Here is a 25,874-nt window from a genome sequence, read left to right as displayed (position 1 = left end):
AGTACAATGTTTACAGTCACAATCTGTAGTGAACTGATTATGAATTTACCTTCCTGCAGATAGGTCATGTGCACATGGGTTGGGAGTGACACCCAGGGCCTTGCACATGCTATGCACACCCTCCACAAGTGAGCCACACCCTGCCTATGGTGCCTTCTCTTCTATCTGAGGGCTCACGAGACTTAAAGGGATGGCAGTCACCAGGCATGCCTGGTTTTAGGGGTGTATCTTATGGAATGTCTATGGACAATGTACACCACACAGGGTGGAGGCTGCTGCTCTTTCTAGGTTTTGCCAGGGACAGCTCCTGCCCTTCTCTCAGGAGACAGCAACCTACCAATTAGACAAGGCCTGCAGGGCAGCATTCATGTAACAGGAGTTCCCCAGGTTCTTCATGCCTGTGAGGCCTAAAGACAACATGGAAGAGAAGGGCTGAGAAGCCTGTCCAGAAGAGGGCCTCATAAGTCTCCCCCAGTGAGCTCTCCACACCCCAGTCCCTACTAGATCACAACAGGAGTATTCTGCCCAGAGACCTCCCAGGAAGTCAGCAGGGCTGCTGCTCAGAACACTTAAGCAGGGCTGTGTGTGCCAAATCAATGGCCCCTTAGCTACTCTGCTCAACTCAGGCTCCAAACAACACAGACGAGGAGGTCACACAAACAGCCTCTGACCAGCTCATCACACAGCTGAGAGAGGGATGACCATGTCTCCAGGGACAGCACATTCTGTGTGCCTGTCGCCCTGCCCACTGTGCCATGGCAGCTGGAGTCAGCAGAGACAAGACCCTGGTGCTCTCCATGCCCAGCCTGGCCCAACAGCTCCTCTTGTTGCTGGCCATTACCTCGAGGCTTCAGGTCATCATCCTCAGACTCGGACTCTCCTTCATCAGCCACAGCAATAGGGACAGCCTTCAGAGGGTGGGAGGGTGGTGGGGAGTCCTGCGTTAAAGACCCAGAGAGAGGAAAGTGGGGTGAAGAGGGGAACACAGACCACTCACCTCCTCCTGGGGAAGAACACGCAGCCCTTCAGCATCCAAGCTGGATAGAGTGAGCCCAGCCAAGTGAAGAACATCAAGCAAGAGGGCAGACGAGGGACCTTGCTCTGGGAACTCCCAGACTTCATTTGCAAGAACTGCTGCTTTTTTTAGAAGGCTTGGGTGGCAGGAGAGGAACAAAGAAAGACCAGCAATCCCAGTTTCCTGAGCAAGCCACCACCAACTACTGCACACAACTGTACACTCTTACCACTTGACACACACAACAAAAAAGGACATTATACAATGTTACAGCCTAAAAACCTTCCAGGCTGGAGTGCCATCTCAGTGCTAGGAAAATACACTGCTCCTGCAGAAGACTCACATTTGGAGGCTTAAAACTGTTTATCCCAGTTCCAGGGAATCTGATAACTTCTTCTTCTCTCCTCTGGCTCCTGAACTAGTGTGTGCAAACACATGTGCATACATAGAAGAAAAATACCTCTTCTCCCCTCTTTTTAAAAATTACAAATAAAAAACTTTGTAAGTATCTCCCAGTCACACTGCATACATACAGTAAATGCTATCACTAGGAGCTATGACAAGTTGTCTCAGCCAGCAGACGGCAGAACAACATACACACCTGCCCATCCAAATGTCCTCCACCTACCCACACCCTCACACACAACAGCCTGGTCTTACAGGGTTGCCTACCCAGCCTGACAGATGGGTTTGCTGGCCCCTATCAAGGTCTGAGCTACCATCCTGAGGAGTGCCCAGTGTTCTGCTGCTGCAGAGACTATGGTCTCCCAGTGGTTTCCACAAAGGAGCATGCCGCAGTGACTCCTCAGGATATACTTTAGATGGGGGACTATCAGGGACTACCTGTGACCTGAGTCCTCCCCAGAGCCATGAATGGACCCGTACACCCACCCAATCCTCCTGGCTCCAGCTCAGCCATATCCCCACAGCCCTACGTGGGCCCTGACCCAACGAGCTCAGTGAACGCTTGCTGACAAGAGCTCCTTGCCACATACTTCCTCTGGACTCCTTGCCTCGGGTCACACTGCCCCATCCGGACACTGTGGCCGACAAGCAGCCTTGAGCTCTGCGCTGTATACCTGCTCTGAGAGCTTGGCTGAGGAGCTGGGCAGGTGGACTGCCAGGCGCTGCTCCAGAAAGACTTCTCGCTCACAGGCGTAGCACCACACCCGGAATGTGGTCAGGTTCACAGTCAGGTTGTGCTTTTTCACCTGGAGAGTAAGATTCAAAACAAGGTCAAAGACAACTTGGACAAGCAGGTGTCCTGACCCAGCAAGCCCTGCCTCCCACCCCCAGCCAGGGTTAGTTCTTCCTCTGCCAGGGCTAGTGTAGGGGTTTGTGCCTGCTTTCCTCTTAGCAACTCTGCAGCGACTATGACTGTTCTTCCTTCTAGACCTAGTCACCAAGGCCTAGGGTGGGTAGATGGAGCCAGGAGGCTGTTGGCAAGGGCTGTGCCCTGGGTTTCCCAGCCACTACACCCACCTGTGCATGAATGCTGCTATGGTCAGCAAAAGACTCTCCACAGCCAACATAGGGGCAGGTGACCTGGGAAGAGAGGCAGTGAGAATGGACTGGGACCCACAGAAGAGACCGTGTAAGTACAGTGAGTCCTGACTCTATCCCAAGGCAGTGTAACTTGCTGAGGATATCCAACATGTGATTGAAGGTCTCTTCCCCCCCCCCCCAAAATAACGGGTCTGTACAACCAAAGAGGAGGGTGGCCATCAAAAACTGTGACCCTGCACTGAGTGAAGCAGACACCATGCCCTGATGCTAGGGCCAGAACCTGTACCTTCACTTCATGGGCCAGGAACAAAAGTCCTGGGCTGTATAAGAGAAACTGAATGGGCAGCCGGTGTTCAAAACACAGGGTGGTGGCAGCTGGAGCTCAACACAACCCAATGTCCCAAGATAGGGTCTGCTCACCTCTGACCCTGCCTTTGGCCTCACATCTCTCCCAGATCTGCCTTCCTCCTAAACCCAGGTTCAGAGTGTTCATCACGGACCTTTATCCTAGTTTGGAAGACAGTGGCTACCGTACTCCCCCTCCTCCAGGAGTGCCTGGTGTCATGGAGAGACAGCCCAGGAGGAGGACCTTTGGCTGTGTCCATGGTCAAAGCGCAGCAGTCCTGTATCAGGCTCCCAGTCTGTGCTCCAGAGAACCCAGGGTTCCCATGAAGCAGCATGCGCCCTCTGGCTGTCTCCTGGGTACCTGGAGTTCTACCATGCTCATCCTGAGTGACAGGCCAGAGAACAACTGGTCCCGTAACTTGTGCAAAGACTGACTTGGTGCTGTCACCTCCGAGCATCACCTTTCTGGCTCTGCTGCTGGGTTTCTGTCTGATTTAAGCCAGGTAGCCCAGGGTGGCTGTGTACATCAGGCTAACTGTGAACCTATGACAGTCCTCCTGCTTCTGCCTCTCATAGACTAGAATTACAGGTGTGCATCATCACACCCAGTTTCCTGGAGGTTTTTTTTGAAGACTTTTTTTTCCTCTGAGGGTGGTGGTCCTTGCCTTTAACCCTAACACTTGGGAGGCAGGTTGATTTCTGTGAGTTCAAGGGCAGCCTGACTTACAGGGTGAGTTCCAGGACTTCAGGGCTATGTAGAGAGATCCTAACTCTAAATTAAAATAAATAAATAAATATTTTTTTTTGCTGAGCTGTGGTAGCACATGCCTTTCATTCTAGCACTTGGGAGGCAGAGGCAGGCTATCTCTGGGTTTGATGCCAAATTGATCTACAAAATAAGTTCTAGGACAGCCAGGGCTATACAGTAAAACCCTGTCTATAATAATAATAATAATAATAATAATAATAATAAATTATTATATATAATGATATATTAATATAATAATATAATATATTATATTAATATAATATATAATTATATATTATTATTATGATATTATTATTATTATTATTTGGGTTTTAAATTTTTATTTATTTATTAAAAACTTGTTTTGTTTTGCTTTTAAAAATAGGGTGTCTCTGTGCAGCCCTGGCTGTCCTAGAGCTCACTATGTATACTAAGCTGGCCTTCAACTCACAGAAATACTCCTGCCTCTGCCTTCTGAGCAGTAGGATTAAAGGTATGTACCACCACACATGGCTTTTTAAAAAGAAATTTTGAATAACATTTTTGAGCATGATTATAAAATATACTAAATATTTATAGAAAAATGTAATACTACTTATAATACAGAGAAAGTGAAAATTACTTGTAATTCTACACTCCAGAGGAAAGCAGCACGTCTTGCTATACTAACCTTGACTCTTTTTCCTTTCTTTCTTCCTTCCTTTCTTTTTTAGATAGACTCCATGTCGCCCTGGCTATTCTGGAACAATGTAAAGCCGAGTGCCAGCACACCTGTGTCCTCTACTCTGGTGAGCAACAGTCACTGCACTAAGGGATTCCTGCATGAGCCTAGCACAGGCATCTGCTGCTCACTCTACCCTGTTCCCACTGCAGGGCCTGCAGACAGTGTGACTACCCCTAGTTTACACACAGGGAAGTGAGGCCTGGTGGCCCATGCTGCTGTGAGGAAGGCCAGGCCCCAGCCAAGACTCCATAGGGGGTGTAGTGGTCAGACACAAGCAGAGTTCATGAAGATAAGATCACTGGCCCAGAAACCTTTCCAGTTTGATGTTTTCTTTGTCTCTCTTCATAGTTGCCAGAGTAACCATTCTAGGGACTATCTATCTCTGGAGCCTGAATTGAAGTAGTACCCACTGGGGTTAGGTATTCCCGGGCCAGAGTTCAGATTAGGCCCACTCCTGGAAGGATCCTTTACCTGGAGGCAAGCCCATAGATTAGGTCCAGCAACACCACATGACTGGCAGGTTCCCTGTGGGAGAGTGGTAGGAGAGAAACGTGTAAGTGGTCAAGAGAGGGAAGCACAGGGCATCCTCTCCTGTCAGCTGCAACTCACTAACCCCAGAGGCCTTTTTCGTACTGCCTGTGGACACTTTCATCCGAGTGGGTTCTTTAAATAACATGTCTGTAAAGGTATTTCAAACCACCCCAGCTAAACTTTAAATGGACTAGCAAGAACATCACTCACACTGATCCCCTGACCCTCCCTGAGTGCCAGGGGTCCTCTCCTTCTGTGACTCAGCTCGGAATCCGGGGGCTGCTGCCCTGCCTGAAAGGCAGCCTCTCAGGTCTTATCATCAACACCCTGAACGAGTCCAGCTGCACAGTCCCTAGACGGCTGCACTGGCTTCACTGTCGGCCCCTGCTCTCGTCCTTGTCCCTCTGAGGCTTTTTAAACATCACTGGCCTTATTCTGGAAGTCTCTGGATATCCAGAGAGATACTGTAGACAGACCCAGCTGATCCTCACAGCCAGATCCCCTACCTCCTGCTCCTTTGAAGAAAAACCTTTTGGCCTGCTCACTTCATTTGTTTTATTTTGAGACAGGGTCTCACTATGTAGCTGGGGCTGACCTGAAACTCACTCTGTAGACCAGGCTGACCTGGAACTCCTAGAGATCCACCTGCCTCTGCTTCCCAAGTACTGACAGCCCAGGGCCTGACTTGCCCTCCAGCATGGAGTCACACCCTCAGCCCATGGGTTTTTTACAGAATTTCACTTCAACAAGCAGAAGACACAGTGGCTGTGTGTCACTTAGGGAGGAAGTTCATTTTCCCCTGCAGACACCCCATGCAAAGTAGGGTCTACATCTGTAAGAACACATGGAAGGCTAGGGTGTGGCTGGGCAGTACTGCACTTACTTAGAGTGCCAGAAGAAACATAAGAACCATCTCTTGTACATTCATCCCTGCCTTATGAAGGCTGTGTACCCAGCCAGTGAAAATGGATGGAGCCATTAGTGACCCTCGGGGGTTTCATCTAAACTGATTAATGATAGCAAGACCCAACGCCTGGAAGAAAGCTCCAAAGCAGATGCCAGCAGGGCCATTACATACAGAAGGCTCTGCAGAGCTGGGGGAAGGGTGATACTGCCCTGCCTCAAAAAGGTCCCCCCCCCCCCCCCAGCACATGACAGTCCTAGGCTGTACCCTAGTTCCTGAGGACTGTTCTTCTACCTTAGATTTAAGCAGCAAATCCTCTTTGGTCACCTCCCCTATGCAGTCCAGGTGAGGACAGAGGTCTCTGGAGTCCCCCATTCTGGCCAGCCTCTCCTGTAAGGAAACATAGCAATCCCAAGTTAACAGCAGCCCCTGTTGATGAGACCACGGGGGATGAGAGGTTCCTGGCATAGCTGGTTACCAACTGGTAACCCAGTAAGGTGCTTGCCTCCCTGGGCCTCCCGACCTGGTCTGAGAAGAGAGCAACAGTCCTGTTGGGTTGGTATGAGGGTCCACAGAGGTAAGGGGTGTCAGAGCTGGACTCAGCTCAGCAGACAGCTACTGGACAATACTTAGGTGAGGCTTAGACTCACTAGTGAGAAGACACTGGGGTTCTGCCCATCCCTCAGGAACTCCAAACCACCTTACCCAGACCTGGGGGCCTGGGGGGTACAGGTGTTTTAGAAAGAGGTCAACTCCAACAAATGGACAGGCAGAGGTATGGCTGGCTCTCCATGCTGCCTTCTCTGATTTGGCAGGGCCTCCGCCTAGGGAGCCTGAGGGCCCTGAAGCCACAGTCTCAGGGGAGAAGCTTAACTATAGGTCACATACCAAAGGCAGCACAAAGTGCACTGCCTTCAGGAATCTCTGAAGTGATTCAGAGCACTGACAGACTACTCGTCCAGGAAGCAGGGTGGAAGAGGTCACCAAAGTGTCACCAGCAATGGATCTGGGTGACAGATGTCGTGGGATAGAAAAAACTTTGCTGCTTCAGTTTAAGGGATATACTCATAAGAAAAGCAAGCCGGAATGCTCTAAAGTACTAGAGCTGAGTAGCTAAGTCCACACGTGACTGGCACGCTTCCTTCTGATGTTCTTCTGTTTATTCTTTTTTCTAAATTATTTACATCCCAAACATTGTTCCCCCTCTCAGTCCCCCTCCTCTGTTTCTTTCTCTTTAAATCAGAAAAGAAAAGAAAAAGAAAAACTGTCTGGAAAAAGCAATGTTTCCTTGAAGGAGGGGACGCACTGTGACCATCCAGGCTATAATCTGGTCACTTGGCAGATGTGCCACACTAGGCAGGCTGGGGAGAGAACACAGGACATTCTGGCATGTGTTTGTAAATTCTGGGAATCTGATTATTTTAAAGGAGACACCAGGTGTGTAGTGCGCATGTCTGTAAGCCCAGTGCTTGGGAAGCAGCAGGACGATCAGAAGTTAAGGGGCTGGAGAGATGACTCAGCAGCTAAGAACACTGCTGCTTGCTGGGCAAGAGTAGTGCCCGCCTTTAATCCCAGCTCTTGGGAGGAAGAGGCAGTGGATCTCTGAGTTCCAGGCCAGCCTGGTCTACAGTGAGTTCCAGTACAGCCAGGACTACACAGAGAAACCCTGTCCTGAAAAACCAGTAAGATAGAATAGATAAATAAAATAAAAACAAAGCCAGGCTTAGAGGCTTAGAGGCCAGTAGATCTCCCTGAATTTGAGGCCAGCCTGGTCTACAGGGTGAGTTCTAGGCCAGCCAGGGCTACACAGAGAAACAGTGTCTCCATAGAAAGAAAAGGAAAAGAGAAAGGAAGGAAGAAAGGAGAGGGAGGGAGGCAAGAGAGGGAGAAAGAAACAATTAGAAACAAAGAGCAACAGTAAAGCCCACAAAACACCTGCTTCGGTATTCCAGCACTCCAACAGAATCAGTTTGGGAAGTTGACAGCTGATTCTGGCTCAAACTGCTGCCAAGAAAGTTCAAATCAACCAAAGATGCAAATGGTTCCAAGAGTGCCCTCATAGACAGCCAGGGCTGCATCCCCTGGATGCTACAGGTATATGAAGCACGTCTCCTCTCCACCCACAGGCTTAGCCAGACGCCATGCTAAACAGAGTCTTGTACCAGTCCAGTAAAAGCCCTTCCTGTCACCTCAACTGTCGTGATAGCCCCAGCAGCAGAGAGCAAGAGATGGTTCCTTCTGTTTCAAGTCTCACAATCACAGGCTTCAGGCCTCACTCCCTTGCTCACTTTAGTTTCTCTCCTTGCACTACGTGGGTCCCCAGGGTGGGAACTCAGGTACTTTGACCTGCACAGCCATCGTGCTGGCCCTTGCTCTCTAACTCATAGAAAAAGCAAACAAAGACAAAGCTTTGCCATGCACTCCACACCCCTGACTTTTTATCCTGTGGGTTCTGGGGACCCCCCGTGGCTTCACCCCTCTTCTATCTCAAATGGCAAATGCCCAGCACAAGAGCTACATGTCATCAGGAAAAGCAACTGGTACGTATAATCCCGTGGCCTTCTGGACAGCCCACTCCCCCATCAGCACTTGAGGGGTGCATCTTGGAGGAAGGGGTGGGGCCTACCTGACTCAGCAGCACCCACAGGAGTAGGCCGATGTGTACATTCTCTGTGGACAGCGGCCGGCTGCCTAGGGGTTCTGCAGTAAAGCCTTGAGCAGAGCACCTAGGAGTGAACAAAACATTTCATACAGAATCTAAAAATTGCTCAGATGAAAACATCTCCATGCCTCCTAGGGGGAGTCATGCATAATGGGCTGTCTGGGAGTTCCACAGGCTCTGCATTCTTCATGGACAGTGACACCTGCTTTTAGGATAGGTATAGAACTGGCAGACGGCCTCTCTGGACAAGAACACCTGTCTCCTCCACTCTTGCCACTGGATCACCTTTTAAGCCTTTCCAAAACCCTGAGCTGCTTGGAGCACCAAGTCTTCAGCCATCAGGGGCTACAACACTACCAAGCCACTTCCCTGCTTCCTAGGGCGGGCCACAGTCTCCAGGATGTGGGCAGTTCAAAGAGGGAGGGGCAGTTAGAAGGTAACTTTTAAAATGGCCACATGACAACAACAACAGGGTTCAAAGTTCTAAATTCCAAACGTAACTTGAAGCCAGGTTTTGTTCCTCAGTCTGGAGGCCAAGTGCCTACTGGCACTGGCCCAGGGCTATTTTGGGCAGGGGTGAGGTTTAGAGTCCCTGTCACAGTGCCACCATTCCAAAGGGATGAGATTAGGTTTGGGGAGCCTGGCTATGACTCTGGTGATCAGAAGGACAATGACAGGTTTTTTTTTTTTTCATACAAAGTCTTAACTATGTAGCCCAGGTTGGCCTAGAATTCACTGTACAGTCCAGGCTGGTTTCAAACTCACCTCCTGTCCCAGCCCCACAAAAGAAAAAAAGCCCACTGGCTAAGAAGCCTCAGAATCTTCTCTAGGAAGAGACAGGAAGGGCTTCATTGAGTTTGTCCATGGCCAAGCACCTGGCTACTGGATGGTAGTCAGCTACACCAATGGTTGGCATAGGTCAACATAGAACCTGACTCTAAGTCATCTGGCAAACTCTCCAACTGAGCAGACATAAGTAGCTAGGCCTTTCCTGGCCACATCACAAGGCATTTAGTTCATGGATCCTGCAAGAAAACCCCTCTGCATCAGCTGCTGGCACCTGTTGTATGCTATTATGGCATTTGATTCTGGAGCGTAGGCATGCCATCCACAACTACACACAAGGAAGTTTACATGTGATGACACATACCTATCACCTCAGCACTCGGGTTACAGAGCAGGATTTTGAGTTCCAGGTTTGTCTGGGCTACAGAGAAGGGCATTAAGAAAAAAAAAAAAAAAAAAAAAAAAAAACCCAAGAGGGCAAGGGTTATGGCTCAGCTGGTAGAGGTTACACATGCTTGCCTGGCATGCAGGAAGCCCTGAGTTTGAGTCCCAAGACTGTGTAAACCTGGGCATAGTGGCACATGCCTTTAATCCCAGCATTTGGGAAACATAGGCCAGTGGATTCTTTGTGAATTCAATGTCAGCCTGGTCTACATTGCAAGTTCCAGGCTAGCCACATTACTTAGTGAAATCCTGCCTCAAAAATAAATAGATAGATATAGACAGACAGACAGAGGTTAGAGATATGGCTTAGCCATTAAGAATACTTTCTGCTTTTCCAGAGCGCCTGAGTTCCCAACACTCACAACACTAGCTCACAGTCAACTGTCACTCCAGCTCCAGAGGAATGCCACACCTACCTCTCTAAGAGTATACGCACACACACATACACACACAGAGATATATTTAAACATGCATGCATATACACAAATTTTTTTTTAAAAAGCCAGGTGTAACAGCATGTCTTTAATCCTTGAGGGTTAGGAAGAGAACAGAGGCAGGTAAAACTCTGACTTTGAGACCAGGTTAGTCTACAGAAATAGATTCTAGTTAGTCAGGATACACAGTGAAACCCTTTCTCCAAACAAAAAAACTAATAAAAATAAATCTTTAAAAAAAAACAAAAACAAAAAAAAACAAAAAAAAAAAACCCAGCCTGGTGTTGGTGGCAGTGGCACAAGCCTTGAATCCCAGCACTTGGGGAGGCAGAGGCAGCTTTGAGTTCCAGGCTAATCTGGTGCAAAAGAGTTCCAGGACAGCCAAGGTTATATGGAGAAACCCTGTCTCAAAAAAAAAAAAAAAAAAGAAACAAACAAACAAAAAACCTAAAACAAATCAACTAACCACCAACAATCCAGAAAAGTTGGGCGTGGTGATACATGCTTTTAATCCCCAAACCAAAACCAAAACCACAAACATAGAGAAGGGGAGAAGAAAGTGAGGGAGGAGGGAGAGGGTGGCCATCTTCTCTTAAAAGAAGGTAAAACATCACTCAACAATTAACAAGCTAGCATATGAAGTATGCATTAGATAATAGTATTTTTAAGAATTTACCTGGGATGGGGGTGAGGGTACACATGTGTGTTTGTGTGAGGAAGCCAGAGGACAACCTTGGATGTCACTTCTCTGGAGCTGCCCGCCTTGTTTCTTGAGACAGTTTCTCTCACAGAGCCTGAAGCTCACTGATGGTTGGCTGGTCAGGAACTGCCCCATCTCCAGCACCAGGATTATAGGCATATACCACATACCCACATTTCCACAGGAGTTCAGATGACTGAGCTCAGGTCCTCACGCTTGCTGGGCAAGCACCGTCCTGACTGAGCAGCTCCCCAGCACTGGTAACAACTCAACTGTTCCACAGTACCCTTCCTAAGCTCCAGCACCCTAGAATTCATGGGCATTTTGGACTTGGGAAAGATAATTAAGTTAACTTAGGTCTCTGTGGTGGGCCAAGTGGGACATAAATCTCTGAGCCCCAAGCACAGTAAGCAATGGAGCGTCACTCGGCAAGGTCACGTGAGCACAAGGGGAAGGTGCCTCCTGACACCACCTTCACCTGGAGCTCTGAGCTCCAGAACTTGAGAGCCTTATCTTCAGTTGTTTCAGCAGACCCACCTGTTGCACTGTGTCATAGCGGCCTTGGAGAATGGTCACTGCAAAGGTTTTGCAGGAAAAAAACCACTCTGGCTGTGTATGATGACATCCTCTCTTTGATTGCTTGAGATACTTGGGAATAAAGGGGCCAGAATGTCTGTGCTTACTTTTCCATGAGTCAGCACCAGTGACATTAGGAAATGCAGATATGGAAAATGAAGAAAAAAGGGCAATAATCAGTGAAGGCAGGAGAACGAGGGCTCATCTCCATTCAAGTACAGGACGCTGGGTACAGGCCCCTTGAAGAGCATGGCCCACTGTGCAGCCGCTCTCAGGGACCACTAGACCACACCCCCATGTCTAGAGCTGGAGAGTAAGGATGGAAGCAAAGAGCCCACCTCTTCTGCCCTGTGAGACCTGAGTTAAGATGCAGCACCTGCAAGGCCAGCTAGCAGGCAACAGGGGAGCCCCACCCTCAGGGGCCGGCTGGAGGCGGGGCCTTGGAGGGGCAGCCGCGGCTGCGCACTCACTTGAAGGCCTGGCAGCCCCAGGTGCCCGTTACTCATCACTTTCCCCAGAGCTTCTGGTAATATTCCTCCGCCTCCTAGGGAGTCGCTGGTCCCTTGAGATCTGAAAGTGGCCCTGCCCAGCCTCTGTCCACATAGGTTCCTCCAGCCACCACTCCTAGATCCTCGCACTAGCCAACCACAGCCCCGTCCCAGAACGCCACGCCCCTTGCTGACACGTGCACCTTCCTTCTCTCACTCTTCCCCCAAATTCCAGACTCTGTCCACCTCCCCGTCCCAGTCTTACTTCCCTTTGACTCTTATGCCGTGTGGCATCTCTACCCTCTTCTCACACCCCTAGGGCTTCCTGCCTGCCAGGGACCCCACCCTAGTAGCTCTGCTAGCAGCTCTAAGTCTTGAACTCTCCAAGGGTGACCTCGGGAAGGACCCTCAACACTGCCCTGGGAGGCCAGGATCCACCACCAAAGGTGGGGGAAAGGGGCGGAGTCACAGAGCCGGGACCACAGAGCCACTACCAAACCTAGGGGACCTGCCCTGAAGCCAGTGCTCTAAATGAACTGTGGCTCTAAAATCCCAAATGGGCCAGCCAGTAGGACACAGGGCCAATTTTCACCTCCTAGCTCCAGCAAGCCAGGAAACAAAATCGTGTTAGCCTGGGAAGAGCCCCAAACCTATAATGCACTTTCCTTTCCATTGACTCTGAAAAGCCCCCAACAGACAGTGGCCCTGGACCCTGGTCTTAACTTCTTAAAGCTGTGTGGAGCAGGGAACTGCTCTGTTGAGGATGCCCGTAGCCCTGGCTGGCCTGGTACTTACTATGTAGACCAAGATGGCCTCAAATTCAGATTTGCCTGTTTGCCTTCGCTCCAACTCCCTGGGATTAAAGATATGCACCACCACAGCTGTTTAGTGTAGTTGTTTTTGTTTGTTTTGAATGATTTCTTGATGTTGAGACAGTGAAGTGTAGCCCAAGCTGATCTAAAATTCTCTATGTAACTGAGTATGAACCTGAACTTCTGACCCTCCCAAGGGTTTGGATCATAAGTATGAAACAGTATGCCCTGTTTATGCAATGCTGGAGATTGATCCCAGGGTGCATTACACAGGCCAGGCAAGAACTCTAACAGAGCCACTGCCGTCCTTTAAACAAGCATTTCTTTCTTTCTTTCTTTCTTTCTTTCTTTCTTTCTTTCTTTCTTGTTTCTTATTTATTTATTTATTTATTTATTTGGCTTTTGGAGATTGGGTTTCTCTGGGTAGCCTTAGCTGTACTGGAACTCACACAGATCTGCCTGCCTCTGCCTCCCAAGTGTTGGAATTAAAGGCGTGTGACACCACTGCCCAGTTCAAACAAGCCGTTTTGAATGCTTACCATGCTGAAGCCATCCCAGAAGTGACTGCTCCTTGAGCACCCCTCCAGCTCCCCAGAAAGTCAGCACCCTCTCACCTCCCATGCCAGACTAAAATGTGAGAGTCTTTGAACTAGAAGAGGAAAACCCCTAACTTTCCTGGAGGCTCCCTTCCAGAGCACTCTCCCTTCCAAGAGCACTGCTCAGAGCGGCCATGGCCTCTCCACCCAGCACCTAGGTCAAAGTTCCAGTTGCCACACTCCAAGCAGTACTTGTGTCAAACAAGAATCAACTCCATCTGCCACAGCCCAGGGAGTTGGTATCACCTGGCATTCTGGCTTCAAGGATGGGAGAGGGACAACTTGTTTGTATCTGATGTCCCTCTCTGTATCTTCAAATGAGGACTGTTTGAGAATGCTCTTGACTTTTGGACTCTTTCCTTGGGGGCACCAGAGTGGCCCAGTACCCTACAGGTTAAGGGGTAAGGCAAAGGGAAGTTAAGAACCACTTCCAAGCCCATGAGAGTTGTACTCCCAAGTCCCTGGGTTCACTCAGCAGTTCCCAAGGTGCCTCTTTTTCAGCCAACAGAGCCATGGTGTCGAGTGACTGTCATCTACATCTGAAGATGGCTGAACCAATCTCCAGTGGAGTAAGACTTGGATACTTAACGCCTCTTTGATCAAAGCCAAAAGGCTGTTTCAAGACACCCTGGATTTTCTCTTTGTCCCAGTCTAAGGGGAATATGACAACTTCAGAAAAAAAATGTTCTGGAAAAAAGCTAAGGCATGGCAGACATGCCATCCCTGCTTTAGAATGGTCTTCTAGAAAGTCTTCATCGGCCCCTCCCCCAGCCCACAAGCTGAAACAGCAGCTGCAACAGCAGCAGGGAAGACCCACAGAGGCCCGCTGTCCCTGAAGCGAACCCTGCATCTGTGAAAGCTCTGTCCTCACTCCAGCTTCACCCCCCAGCTGTGTAACTTGAAGCGCGATTACTTCTCTTATGCTTCGGTAGCCTCGGTTTTTTGTTTTTGTTATTTTTTGAAAGAGAGACCCAACTGCATCTTCTTCGTGGGATTGGATGGGAGGCTTCTAGAAGAGACTGCTTACCCCAGTGTCTGCCAGAGTTAAGTGTCGAGTAAGAAGGGCTTTGCTCTAAAGGAAACTAGTAATTAAGGAGTCCCTAAAAGTCCCATGTGAGCCATTACGCATGTACTTATCCATTTTATGTTTATAGACACCTTGAAAAATTAACTACCCTCGCAACATCTCGGGGGTGTAAGAGTGCGTACGGCAGAGCGACAACCCTCCAAACCAAAGGAATCATCCCAAGCTCTCGAAGGGCAGTCCCCGGCCTCTGAACGTCAGTGGTACCCCTCTTAGGGACGAATGGCTGCAGGCCAACTTAGTATGGGCAGTCGCAGTCGGCATCGGGACTGATAGTCAACCCTGACAAGGCAGTCAGGTTTTGGAAGTGAGGAGTAAGTATGCACGTCTGAGCCCCGGAGCCGGCGTGGCCTTGCGCTGGCCTTCCAAGCAACGTGCGGCCTGCTCAAAAGCCAGGGCCGTGGGGGGTTTGGGGCGGGCACGAGAGTCGGTGATGGAAGGGTAGGCGGCGGGGACCTCTCACCAGGTCCTGGCCGCTCTACAAAGCCAGGCCTCCCCTGCTCCCACCGCAGCACGAAGATCCCTGCTCTAGCGGCCCAGCCCCCGGCAGCAGGCAGTAGCCGTCAGGAACTCACCTGCCGTCGCAGCCGCGCCGCCTGTCAGTCAAGCGCGCCCACCGCGGCGCCGCGCAGAGTCTTGTGGCTGTGCCTGCCGCGCCCCGCCTCCTCATCGTCAGACGTCCAATCGGAAGAGCCTGTGCCAAGGACGGGGGCGGTGTCACGGGTCGCGGCCCACTAGAGGGCGGTACCGGGCACGCCGGAGGCGTGGCCGTGCGAGTGTTGTGTACCCAAGCATGCCGGGAGTAGGGGGAGTGGCCGTACTGTTGGGGCGTCGCCGTGTGGTTCGAAGGCTGTCCTGCTGGGGTGGTGAGCGAGCGTGGTCACTCGCTGGGACGTGGCCGAGGGTGTGGCCACGCGGCGGTACCTGCTCAGGCTTTTCCGAGTTCGGAACGGGTGACTGCCCTGCTGAGTCCGGATGGTACGAGTTTGGGGTGTGGCCTGGCAAGCCGGAGGCGGGCCTGATTGCAGCCGGCGCTCTGACGACACTTCTGCGCGCCGGAAGAGGTTTCCTGTACTACGCGTCTAGTAACGCAGCGCCCAGGGTCTGATTCCGCTATGCGGATCACCGGGAAGACATTCCGCCGGCGCCGGGCTGACTCAGAGTCGGAGGAGGATGAACAAGACTCAGAGGAGGTTCGGTAAGTGTTGGGTAGGGTCTTCACAGGCCAGGAAGAGAGAGGACAGGATGACCGCATTTACTGGGAGCCATGGTTGTTGTCTTTCAGAGGCTCCTAGGGCTAAGTCAGATCCATGCGACCCCGGGCTGCGCGGCTGGGAGAGGTGCCCCGATGTCTCATGGGTCTGACTGCCAATGACCCACCGTGTCAGGGACTCGGAAGAAGGACATATCAGAACGGAGTTTGGCTTTTGAGTTCCGCAGAGGGTCTCTCAACCTGTGCATCACTTTTTATTAATTTATCCCCAGGCTAAAACTGGAAGAAACCCGAGAGGTGCAGAACTTGCGGAAGAGGCCAAATGGGGTGAGGTGGGTACCACGGGGGTGGTGGCGGCGTCATTGATGAGAAAGAAAACTTCCCAGCTAGGGTGGCAGTCACAAATCTCTCCTTTAACATAGTCCCTTCTCTTGACATACACTTATACACTTCCACTGATCATAGAGGGGACGAAGGTTCTTTATAAATGTTTAACTGTCACGTGCCCTGACCTTGATGGTCTCTGGGGCTGCTCAGGTCACTAACTCAAATTTTTAATTGCACTGATGAATTGTGATGGGCAACATGTTGAAAGATAAGGATTTGGAAAACTTAGATAAAAAAAAGTATAATAAGTAAGCAATAGCCTGGTTTGATGGTTGGTGCATGCCTGCAGTCCTACCACAGTGAGTTTGAGGGCAACTTAGGCTGCATAGCAAGACCCTATATTTTAAAAAGAATAAAAAAGAAAAAAAAACCCGAGGTAGAGAGACAGCATTTATAATCTTTCCATTTATTTCCCACCTGTTTCTTTTTTAGTTTTGAATATTGTAATCAACTTTATGTCTACTTTTATCCTATGCTTTTAAAGAATTAAATCATTATACTACTGTGAGCCTCTGGAACACACATGGTATGTGTTTTCCAGAAAACCTTTCTAGAAGGCTGTATTATGTGCATCGCCAGGGCATGCACTATAACTTGTTACCAGATCCACTGTGTCAGTGTGGTGCCTCATACCTATACTTCCCGACTTGAGAAACCAAAACAACGAACGGGATTGCCATGAGTTTGATGCCAGCCTGGCCTGCAGAGTGGAACTGGTCTCAGCATCAACAAAGCCCATCCTAGTGGCATATCCCTGTAGTCTCAGCTACTTGGAAGGCTAAAGTAGAAAGCTTGCAAGTTTAAGGCCCACCCGAGCAACTTAACGAGACCCTGTGTCATAAACAAAATATTTTAGGGATAGGTCAGTGCTAGTGTGCTTGCTCAGTCCCTGTGAGGTCTTGACTTCAGTTTCTAAGGGTCACTTTGGTAAATTTTCACTACCAGCGAAAGCTGCAGGGCATATGCTCTGACATTGTCTTCTGTTATAGTTCCTTTGACTGGTGGAACCTTACACTGTATGCAGGGCACTGAGTTCTTCTTTGGCTTTTGTAACTACTTTCCCACTACTTACTAGTCATGCCCATTCATCAGTGTTCCAGCCTGCAAACCTGATTGTCCCAGTTTGCTTCCTTCTGCTGTGACCATGACCAAAACAGCTTGTACCCTCCTGGATCATACTCAGTTATTCAGGGAATCATGGCAGGGACTGAGGCAGAGGTCTGGAGGAACACTGCTTACTGGCTTGTTCACATCCAGTTATATCCAGCTATCCTATACAACCCAGGACACCTGCCCAGGGGGAGGAGCACTGTTGTACACAGTGGCCTTCCCATGTCAGTCACTGAAAAGAAGATGCTCCATGCTTGCCTTCAGGATAGCATGATGGAGGCATTTCCTCCATTGAAGTGTCTTCTAACCAGACAATTCCAGCTTATGTCAGATTGACAAAAAAACTAAGCACACTGATTTCCTCCTTGTCTTCATGTCATTTCTCTTCCTGTGGTTTGGTTTCTTTTGCTCAGTGCGGCTGCCCTGCTGGTGGGAGAGAAGGTTCAAGAGGAGACTACCCTGGTGGTGAGTGTTGGCTCCTCTCTGTGGCTGCTCTTCTTAAGGTAGAACCATGGTACCAGGGAGCTAGCTCAGGGTGCTTGTTATGTAAGCACAAGCATCCATGTTTGGGTCCCCTGACATCCCATGGAAACCTAGGTGGACATGGTGGCACATGCTTATAATCTGAACACTGGGGAGGCAGAGACAGAATAATGTAGCTGAGTAAGCAAGCTGAGAGACCTTCTCTCACAGTATAAGTCAAAGGGTTGGGGAAATACCTCTGTGACTAAAGTGCTTAAAGTTCTTGCTGAGTCAGGCTCCTAGCACCACATAAAAGCCATAGATGATAGCTTACATCTGTATCCCTACCAGGGGTCCAGTGGAGTCAGATGGATCTCTAGAGCTGGCTGGCCAGCCAGTCCACTCAAATCAGTAAGCTCCCTGTCTCTGAAATTTAAGGTGGAAAGTGATTGAGGCAGATGCCTGAGTTTGACCTCTTGCCTCCACAACCACAGAAAATACACCCTTAATTGCATATACATACAGAGAAGTTAAAAAATACATGATGAAAGATTGATGAGCACACACAGTGTTAACCTCTGGCCTGCACGTGTGTGCACATATGTGTGCACGGGCACCAGCACACTCGCAGATGATCACACTGACTGAGCTGCTGCTGTTCTAGACGTGTCCTCTGAGCTGTGTGCTCTCTGCAGGATGATCCTTTCCAAATGGCCACAGGTGGCATGGTGGACATGAAGAAACTGAAGGAGCGGGGCAAAGACAAGTAAGTGGAGGGAGCGGGATACAAACGCTGTCTCCCGGGCCTGAGTGCACAGGGACCAGGAGGGACACCCTGCACAGAGCTTACCACGAGCATGCCAGGGGTACAGACAACCCCCATGAGGGGCTCAGAGCCAAGAGAGAAGAGTTCATTATTATTTCAAACACGGGGAGAAGCTTTGTATGAAAACTCGGTTAGGAGATAACACACTGAACCCAGCACCCTGGGGATGGGAACAGAAGGAGTAGGAGGTCAAGGTCAGCCTGGGCTGCACTAGACCCTCTCTGAATAAAGCAAACATCAAGGAAAGTTGCATGTGAATTTAAGGAACTAGGCACAGTGAGTAAAGCAGAGGGCCTGAGATGACATCCCTGACCTCACGTAAGAGCTAAGTGTGGCACAATGTGTCTGTGACCCCAACATCGGATGACAGTGAGTCCTGAGGACTTTGTGGCCAACACATCTAGCCAAAATAATGAGTTCTGGGTTAGTAAGAGCCCATCTCAAGAGACAAAGGGGAGAAGCTAAAGAGGGAACCCTGACACAACCTTTGCACATATGGGAGCTTAAATATCATAAAAGTTTGCGAAAGAAAGCATGCATTTGGGCTGGAGAGTTGGCTCAGTGGTTAAAAGCACTGACTGCTCTTCCAGAGGTCCTGAGTTCCGCTATATGTGGCTCGCTGTGAAGTGTACTCATCCCCCAAAGTATCAGCTGATGTTGCCTTCTTGCTTGCATATGTGTCTAGCAGTCTTTCTCTTTACATACCATCCCATGTTGTATGTTTTTATGTGTGTTCTGTTGTAACTTGGCATCAATGTGTGTGACCTGCTCCCTACTCTCAGGGTCAGTGAGGAGGAGGATCTGCACTTGGGGACATCGTTTTCTGCAGAGACCAACCGGAGGGATGAGGATGCAGACATGTAGGTAACAGTGAATTGAGTTGTCTGTAAGTACTGTAGCTGTGCCCCAGCCAGACATTTACACATGTCTGGTCCCAGATGGCCTTTCTCATGTTTTCTTGGCTGTGTCCTCCCCACCTCTCAGGCTTGGGATCTGAGAAAGGTTTCAAAGGTGGTTCTCTGTTTGCATTTATATTTCCTGCCCTCTCTCCCTCCTTACTTACATCCTCATCCCTTGCCTTTCTTGATTAGTGATATTTCCTCAAAACATAGGATTATCATGGACTTGCCAGTCTTTTTCATCAAGGCCTTAAAACATAGTTATCAGAGTACCCTACCAGAGTACCCCCCCCCCCAGCCCTTCCCACTCAGGAAGTCTTCCTCACCGCCACCCTCCTCCTAGTTTCTAGCCCAGCCCCTTCAAATGGCTCTCCCAACCATTCCCCCCTCAGTTCTCAGCCTGTTTAAACAGTCCCTTCTCCAGTTTTTCCAACTCAGCTCAGCTTCTCCTGTCTCAACTGTCTCCTCAGAATATCTCCTCCACCAGCTGCTTTCTCTTCTCACTTGCCAACCCTGTCCCTAGCCTCAGCTAGGCTTTTTATATCCTGTTCTGTTCCCAGAAATCCAAGAGGCAACCAACACTGACGGTCAGTCATAGGATCAAGCAGTTCTAACTGCTAAGAATTCTTAAAGGGACAGTTGACCAGCAACTGGGGATCCTTTAAAAGTCGAGGCACACAAGATAATGCATACTACACATGTTGATTGGTGAAATGGGTCAGTGGGTAAAGATGACTTCTGCCAGCCTGTGACTGTGTTCAACTTCCAGGATCCACATAGTAGAGGGATAGACCCAACTCCTCTGACCTCACCTGTGTTGTGGTGTGCCTGTTCCCACGTATACATAGATAACAAAATTAAATGTAAAAAGTTCTTCATTAAAAATGCTAATTAACAGCCGGGCGGTGGTGGCGCATGCCTTTAATCCCAGCACTTGGGAGGCAGAAGCAAGTGGATTTCTGAGTTCGAGGACAGCCAGGGCTACACAGAGAAACCCTGTCTCAAAAAAAAAAAAAAAAAAAAAAAAAAGCTAATTAGCAGTTGCCTTGTTATGGCCATTCTGCCCCCCTGAGCCTGTAGTCCCCCCTCAGGATGAAGTACATTGAGACAGAGCTGAAGAAGAGGAAGGGGATTGTGGAGCAAGAGGAACAGAAGGCCAAGCCCAAGAATGCTGAGGACTGCCTCTATGAGCTGCCAGAGAATATCCGAGTCTCCTCGGCCAAGAAGACTGAGGAGATGCTGTCCAACCAGATGCTGAGTGGCATCCCTGAGGTGGACCTGGGCATAGAGTAAGTCTCCCAACCCTGGCTGTTCCCCTGCCCTTGGGAAGAGCTGACACTTTTTCAGTTAGCAGTTACATAGACAAGCCACAGAGCACTTACCTAGCATTCCTAAGGCCCTGGGTCATGGGAGATGGCTCAGCAAATACTTGTCATGCAAGCACAAGGACTTCAGTTTGATCCCCACACCCATGCCAGAAAAGCCAGGTATATTGGGGCACACTGGGCAGCTGGAGATTAGAGAGCCATTGGGCTCATTGTTCAGCCAGCCTAGGCTACATAATGAGTTTCAGGCCAATGAGAGACCACACCTGAAAGAAATATAGTGTGTGGCTCCTGAGGAATTATACCAAGGTTGTCCTCTGGCCTGCATATGCACACAGAAGCACACACGTGCTCACAAAGGTTACGGAAGTCCTTCTTGGTATCCTTGGAAACCTACAGATATGCCCTCTCAGACAAGTTGTCTCTAGGGCTTTCTTGTCACCCCTGGCCTGTGTGGCCGAAGAGGGCCCCTGGCCTATGAAGGCATAATGTCTCCTTAGCCTTCACAGCCTCTTCTTAATGAGATCCTTGCTTCTCTGTGTAAGAGGCCGGCCACCCTCCTCTGTGAGGCCTGCTTCACTCACAGGGAGACAGGTCTCGATGTCAGCAGCAGCCTTGCTGAAGTGAAGTGTCATGAGGCTGTGGCTTCTGGGTTCTGTCTGGCCTGGCACTGAACCTTAGGTGGCCTGCTACGTTCTCATGGGGAATGAGCTCTCTCTTTTAAATGTACTTTTATTTATGTGCATTATTGTCTGTACCATCTTGGAGTTCAGACAGTTGTAAACTGCCCTTTGGGTGCTGGGAATTGAAGCCTGGTCCTCTGGAAGAGCAGTTGGTGCTCTTATCCATTGAACCACCTCACTGCCTAACCTCGCCAACCCCGTGGGCCCTGGTTTCTTATATGTCTGCATTTCTGGGGATTTGAACCAAGGCTTCCCACATACAAAGTAAGTGCTCTGCCACTGAACTGCAGGCCCTGCCATAGAGCTCCTTTTTAGTGTTTGTTTTTCAAGACAGGGTTTCTCTGTGGATCCTGGCAGTATTGGAACTCACTCTGCAGAGCAGGCTGGCCTCTACTCAGAGATCCGCCGGCCTCCTCCTCCTTAGTGTAAAGATTAAAGGCGTGCGCCACCACTGCCGGGCTCCAGTGTTTCCTCTTTATCATGAGAGAACACATTTTTTGTCCCATGCTGAGTGCTCCACAGTGATGATCACAGGCTCAGGAAAAGTGGGTGACATACAGTGGTATCTGAACCCTGGGGAGGCTAAGGCAAGAAGGGATGGCATTTGCACTCCAGGCCAATGGGGACTGAGTAGAAACCTTGGCTTAAAAACAAAAAGGAAGGCTGGAGAGATGGCTCGGTGGTTAAGAGCACTCTGCTCTTCTAGAGGTCCTGAGTTTAATTCCCAGTACCCACATGGTGGCTCACAACCATCTGTTAAAGGATCTGATGCCCTCTTCTGGCCTGCAAGTGTAATGCAGCAGAGCACTCATACATACAATAAATAAACAACAAAAAAGTTTAAAAAAAAAGGAAGCTGGCTGTGGTGGCGCCCACCTTAGATCTCTGCACTAGGGAGAAGGAGGCAGGAGGATCTCTGAGTAGAAGCCAGCCTGGCCTACAGAGCAAGCTCCAGGACAGCCAGGTTACACACAGAAACCCTGTCTGGGAAAACCAAAAGAAAAAAAGGAAAGGCATGGAGCAGGCTGGTACACTGTAGAGCACTGTGCTCTGGGACTGACCAGTCTCACCATCAGTTCCAAAGCTGCGATGGCCTTTGTATGAGATGTGCCTCTCTCTTTTTACATAGCGCTAAAATAAAAAACATCATTTCCACTGAAGATGCCAAGGCCCGGCTGCTGGCAGAGCAGCAGAACAAGAAGAAGGATAGTGAGACCTCTTTTGTGCCCACCAACATGGCTGTGAACTATGTGCAACACAACCGCTGTGAGTGCCCTGCCTGCCCCCACACCCATGAGTCCCCAGGAGCCCGCCTCCTGCCTCCTCCACAGTGCCATGTTCTTTCTCTGTTCAGTTTATCACGAGGAGCTCAATGCACCCATCCGAAGAAACAAAGAAGAACCCAAAGCCCGGCCCTTGCGAGTGGGTGACACAGAGAAGCCCGAGCCTGAGCGTGAGTACGGCCATGGACAGCACAGCACTCAGGCGGCCCTGAAGGCTCAGTCGTGCTGGGCAGGCAGGGCAGTGCTCAGGCCCTGGGGACCAAGGCCTCTGACCTAGAACCCTGCTAAGGACCTTCCCCTTTCCAAACTGTGGGTCCTCCTGGATAACGTGACAAGTGTAGAGGCAATGGTTGGTTGCTCTGAGCCCACGCCCCCCCACCCCCAAGCTGAAAGCTAGAGGAGGCTGGGTTTGAAAGTTTTAGTAGCCGGGCAGTGGTGGCACACGCCTTTAATCCCAACACTTGGGAGGCAGAGGCAGGTGGATTTCTGAGTTCAAGGCTAGCCTGTTCTATAGAGTGAGTTCCAGGACAGCCAGGGCTACACAGAGAAACCCTGTCTCGGAAAAAAAAAATCCTCTTTGAGCACTCTATGGTCTCCATGCTGGGGCTGCTGTTAGGTGTGAATCCAACCAATTTCTTGTCTTGAACCAGGGTCCCCTCCCAACCGCAAGCGTCCTGCTAATGAGAAGGCCACAGATGACTACCACTATGAGAAGTTCAAGAAGATGAACAGGCGCTACTAAGGCATCGGTAGGGGCTGGATAACAATGTGCATGCATGGGTGTGTGAACACACACACACCTGTTCTCTTGCATAGCGCCTGCTTTTTAGCTCTTGGAGTTTTCCCACCAGTCAGTGCTTCTGCTCAGCTACTGGATCTCTGTCGTGGTTTTGGTTGGAAACTGGCTCCCTATGTATCCTAGGACATGAACTCCCTCCTCCTCCCTACTACTGGGATTTGAGAGCCCCCCACTCCTGGCTGCTATTTTCAAGCACCAACTTTGTAACTTTTGAAAGAAAACAATGTGTCTATGTCTATATTGTTTCCTACCTTGGGCAAACTATCCTCAAGAATTAATTAAATTACTTGTAAATATGTTGCCTTTCTCCTAATGTTTGTCCCGGCCCAGGAAGAACTAGCTGTATTCACTGTGGGTCAATACTGTTAACATGGGGTTGGGGAGAATGTTAAGATTCATTATTTTATGTATATGGGTGTTTCACCTTCATTTTGTCTATACCATCAGTACATACAGTGCCCATAGAGGCCAGAAGAGAGAGGGTGTTAGCTATCTTGGAACTGAAATTATAGATAGTTGTGAGACACCATGTGTGTGCCAGGTCCTCTAAGAGAGCAGCTGCCTATGTTCCTAATGGCTGAGCCATCCAGCCTGTTTGCATTGTATTTTGTGGTTGTCTACATAGCCATGACTTATTTGAAATGGAGTTGAAAAAATACTTCTCTTCTTGCTGAGTGCGGTGGCCCACGCCTTTAATCACAGCACTTGGGAGGCAGAGACAGGTAGAGCTCTGAGTTTGAGGCCATCCTGGTCTACAGAGTGAGTACCAGGACAGCCAGGAGAGACACTGTACCAGAATTAAAGGAAAGAAGGAAGGAAGGAAGGAAGGAAGGAAGGAAGGAAGGAAGGAAGGAAGGAAAAGAAAAAAATGCATCTGACCTGTTTAGAGAGTCCATTTCACAGCAGAAAAATGGAGGATGGGTTCAGAGACACTGGCATTCCCTGACTTTTATAGAACTACAAAGTTCTTTTGATTAAAAAGGAAAAGCAGAGACAGGCGGATCTGAGTTTGAGGCCAGCCTAATCTACAGAGCAAGTTCCAGGACAGCCAGGGCTACACAGAGAAACCCTGTATTGAAAAACCAAAAGGAAGGGCTGGAGAGATGGCTCAGCAGTTAAGAGCACTGGCTGCTCTTCCAGAGATCCTGAGTTCAATTCCCAGCAACCACATGGTGGCTCAGGACCATCTGTAATGGGATCTGATGCCTTCTTCTGGTGTGTTTGAAGACAGCTACAGTGTACTCATATAAATAAATTAAAAAATAATTCTTAAAAAGAAAAACCAAAAGGAAGTTTAGTGTGGTTACACAAGCGTTTAATCCCATCACTCAGGAAGCAGAGGTGGAAGGCCTCTGAGTTCCAGGAGGGCTACATAGTGAGACCTTGCCTCAGAAGACAAGTGAATAAGGAGAAGAACTTAAACTTACAAGCCGGGCCAAGCTGGAGCATGCAGTTCCTACTATCTTTAAGCTTTTACGTTCCTACTACTAGCTTTAAGCTCCAGGTGGACCTCAGTACCAGCTCTGCCCAGGCTTAGCAGAGGCCAGCCATTGGGCTAAAGCATGTCAACAATAAGCTAGTGTGTGTCTTTCCTCTGAGGATCCAAGGGAACCTGGGTGAGGCTGGTAGCATGGTCTGCCCAGACACCTTATACCAAGCTTTCCTCTTAGCCATGTATTTTCTTCAGTTATGGATTATTAAACCAATAGATAGTCTTTATCAGCTGGCCAGCAACTACGCTGAGTGTTCGGGATCTTAGTGTAGTCCTGAGCCTTTTCTCAATGTGAGGTGTTTTTTTGTTTGTTTGTTTGTTTGTTTGTTTTGTTTTGTTTTGTTTTTTTAGGTTTTTTTGAGACAGGGTTTCTCTGTATAGTCCTGGCTGTCCTGGAACTCACTCTGTAGACCAGCCTGGCCTCGAACTCAGAAATCCACCTGCCTCTGCCTCCCAAGTGCTGGGATTAAAGGTGTGCGCCACCACTGCCCAGCTTCAATGTGAGCTTTTAAGCATAAAAAACATGTTCTGGAGTCACATACTTAAATTAACAAGAAGAGTTAACCAGAAGCAGGGCTACAAAAGGCAAAAAGCAAGGTTAATACATTAGAGACTTTCCCAGAACTGTAGGTTTTGATGGATTAGGACTTTGCTTTCATTTTGGTGAGTGGTGCTAAGTTTAGCATCCTGAATGGTACGTCCATCATGGAGTGACTTGTGCTAAGGTCTGGATGTGTGTGTGGTGGAGGGCATGGGGGGTTGTTATACTTCCACTAGCAGGCTAGATTTTCAGATCTCAGGGTTCAGTATATGTCAGAGGGACCTCCTCACTGAGCAGGATGCTTGCCTGTTAGTCCTAGGTTCAGCTCCTATCACCACAGAAAACAGTTTGGTATTCACTCTCCACTTGGAGGGAGTTCAAGGACAAACAGGGTTTAAAAAATAAAAAGGGCAGGGCATGGTGTCACACACATTTAATCCTAGTCTACCCAGAGGCAGGTGCAGGTGGAGCTCCATAGTTAGAGGCCAGCCTGGTCTAC

General features: G+C 49.3%; 2 protein-coding genes across 4 annotated transcripts in view; one reads left to right on the top strand and one right to left on the bottom strand.

The window, feature by feature from the left end:
• Usp20 (ubiquitin specific peptidase 20) overlaps window positions 1-15,064 on the bottom strand; it is a 32,453-nt gene extending 17,389 nt beyond the window's left edge. Inside the window, exons 1-9 of one of the 3 annotated variants that reach the window (XM_034494621.2) lie at window positions 14,931-15,015; window positions 11,337-11,481; window positions 8,400-8,499; window positions 6,068-6,163; window positions 4,810-4,863; window positions 2,498-2,560; window positions 2,095-2,226; window positions 842-938; window positions 338-407 (exon numbers count right to left, since the gene is read on the bottom strand). In XM_034494621.2, coding sequence (XP_034350512.1) covers window positions 338-407; window positions 842-938; window positions 2,095-2,226; window positions 2,498-2,560; window positions 4,810-4,863; window positions 6,068-6,163; window positions 8,400-8,499; window positions 11,337-11,353 — 629 coding nt within the window. In that variant the 5' untranslated portion in view covers window positions 11,354-11,481; window positions 14,931-15,015. Of the gene's footprint in view, window positions 1-337; window positions 408-841; window positions 939-2,094; window positions 2,227-2,497; window positions 2,561-4,809; window positions 4,864-6,067; window positions 6,164-8,399; window positions 8,500-11,336; window positions 11,482-14,930 lie in introns of all 3 variants that reach the window. The other 2 variants (XM_034494623.2, XM_076928455.1) reach the window with 2 other exon arrangements.
• Window positions 15,065-15,159: 95 nt separating this feature from the next.
• C2H9orf78 (chromosome 2 C9orf78 homolog) lies at window positions 15,160-23,638 on the top strand. The gene is made up of 9 exons (XM_034494278.2): window positions 15,160-15,553; window positions 15,841-15,900; window positions 17,479-17,530; window positions 18,223-18,293; window positions 19,136-19,213; window positions 20,344-20,541; window positions 22,390-22,526; window positions 22,615-22,713; window positions 23,194-23,638. The coding sequence occupies exons 1-9, from the start codon at window positions 15,471-15,473 to the stop codon at window positions 23,283-23,285; spliced, it is 870 nt and encodes a 289-aa protein (XP_034350169.1). The 5' UTR covers window positions 15,160-15,470; the 3' UTR covers window positions 23,286-23,638.
• The last annotated feature ends 2,236 nt before the right edge of the window (window positions 23,639-25,874 follow it).

The sequence above is a fragment of the Arvicanthis niloticus genome, chromosome 2 (genome assembly GCF_011762505.2).
Source record: "Arvicanthis niloticus isolate mArvNil1 chromosome 2, mArvNil1.pat.X, whole genome shotgun sequence".
Taxonomy (NCBI): Eukaryota; Metazoa; Chordata; class Mammalia; order Rodentia; family Muridae; genus Arvicanthis; species Arvicanthis niloticus.
This window is presented reverse-complemented; position numbering and strand designations above follow the sequence as displayed.

What these genes read in the sequence shown, in the direction of transcription:
- C2H9orf78 (XM_034494278.2), top strand. Translation starts at nt 15,471, where the DNA reads ATGCGGATCACCGGGAAGACATTCCGCCGGCGCCGGGCTGACTCAGAG. An exon ending in CAAGACTCAGAGGAGGTTCG is followed by an intron (nt 15,554 to 15,840) that starts GTAAGTGTTGGG and finishes ATTTATCCCCAG; the next exon opens with GCTAAAACTGGAAGAAACCC. An exon ending in AGGGATGAGGATGCAGACAT is followed by an intron (nt 19,214 to 20,343) that starts GTAGGTAACAGT and finishes GTCCCCCCTCAG; the next exon opens with GATGAAGTACATTGAGACAG.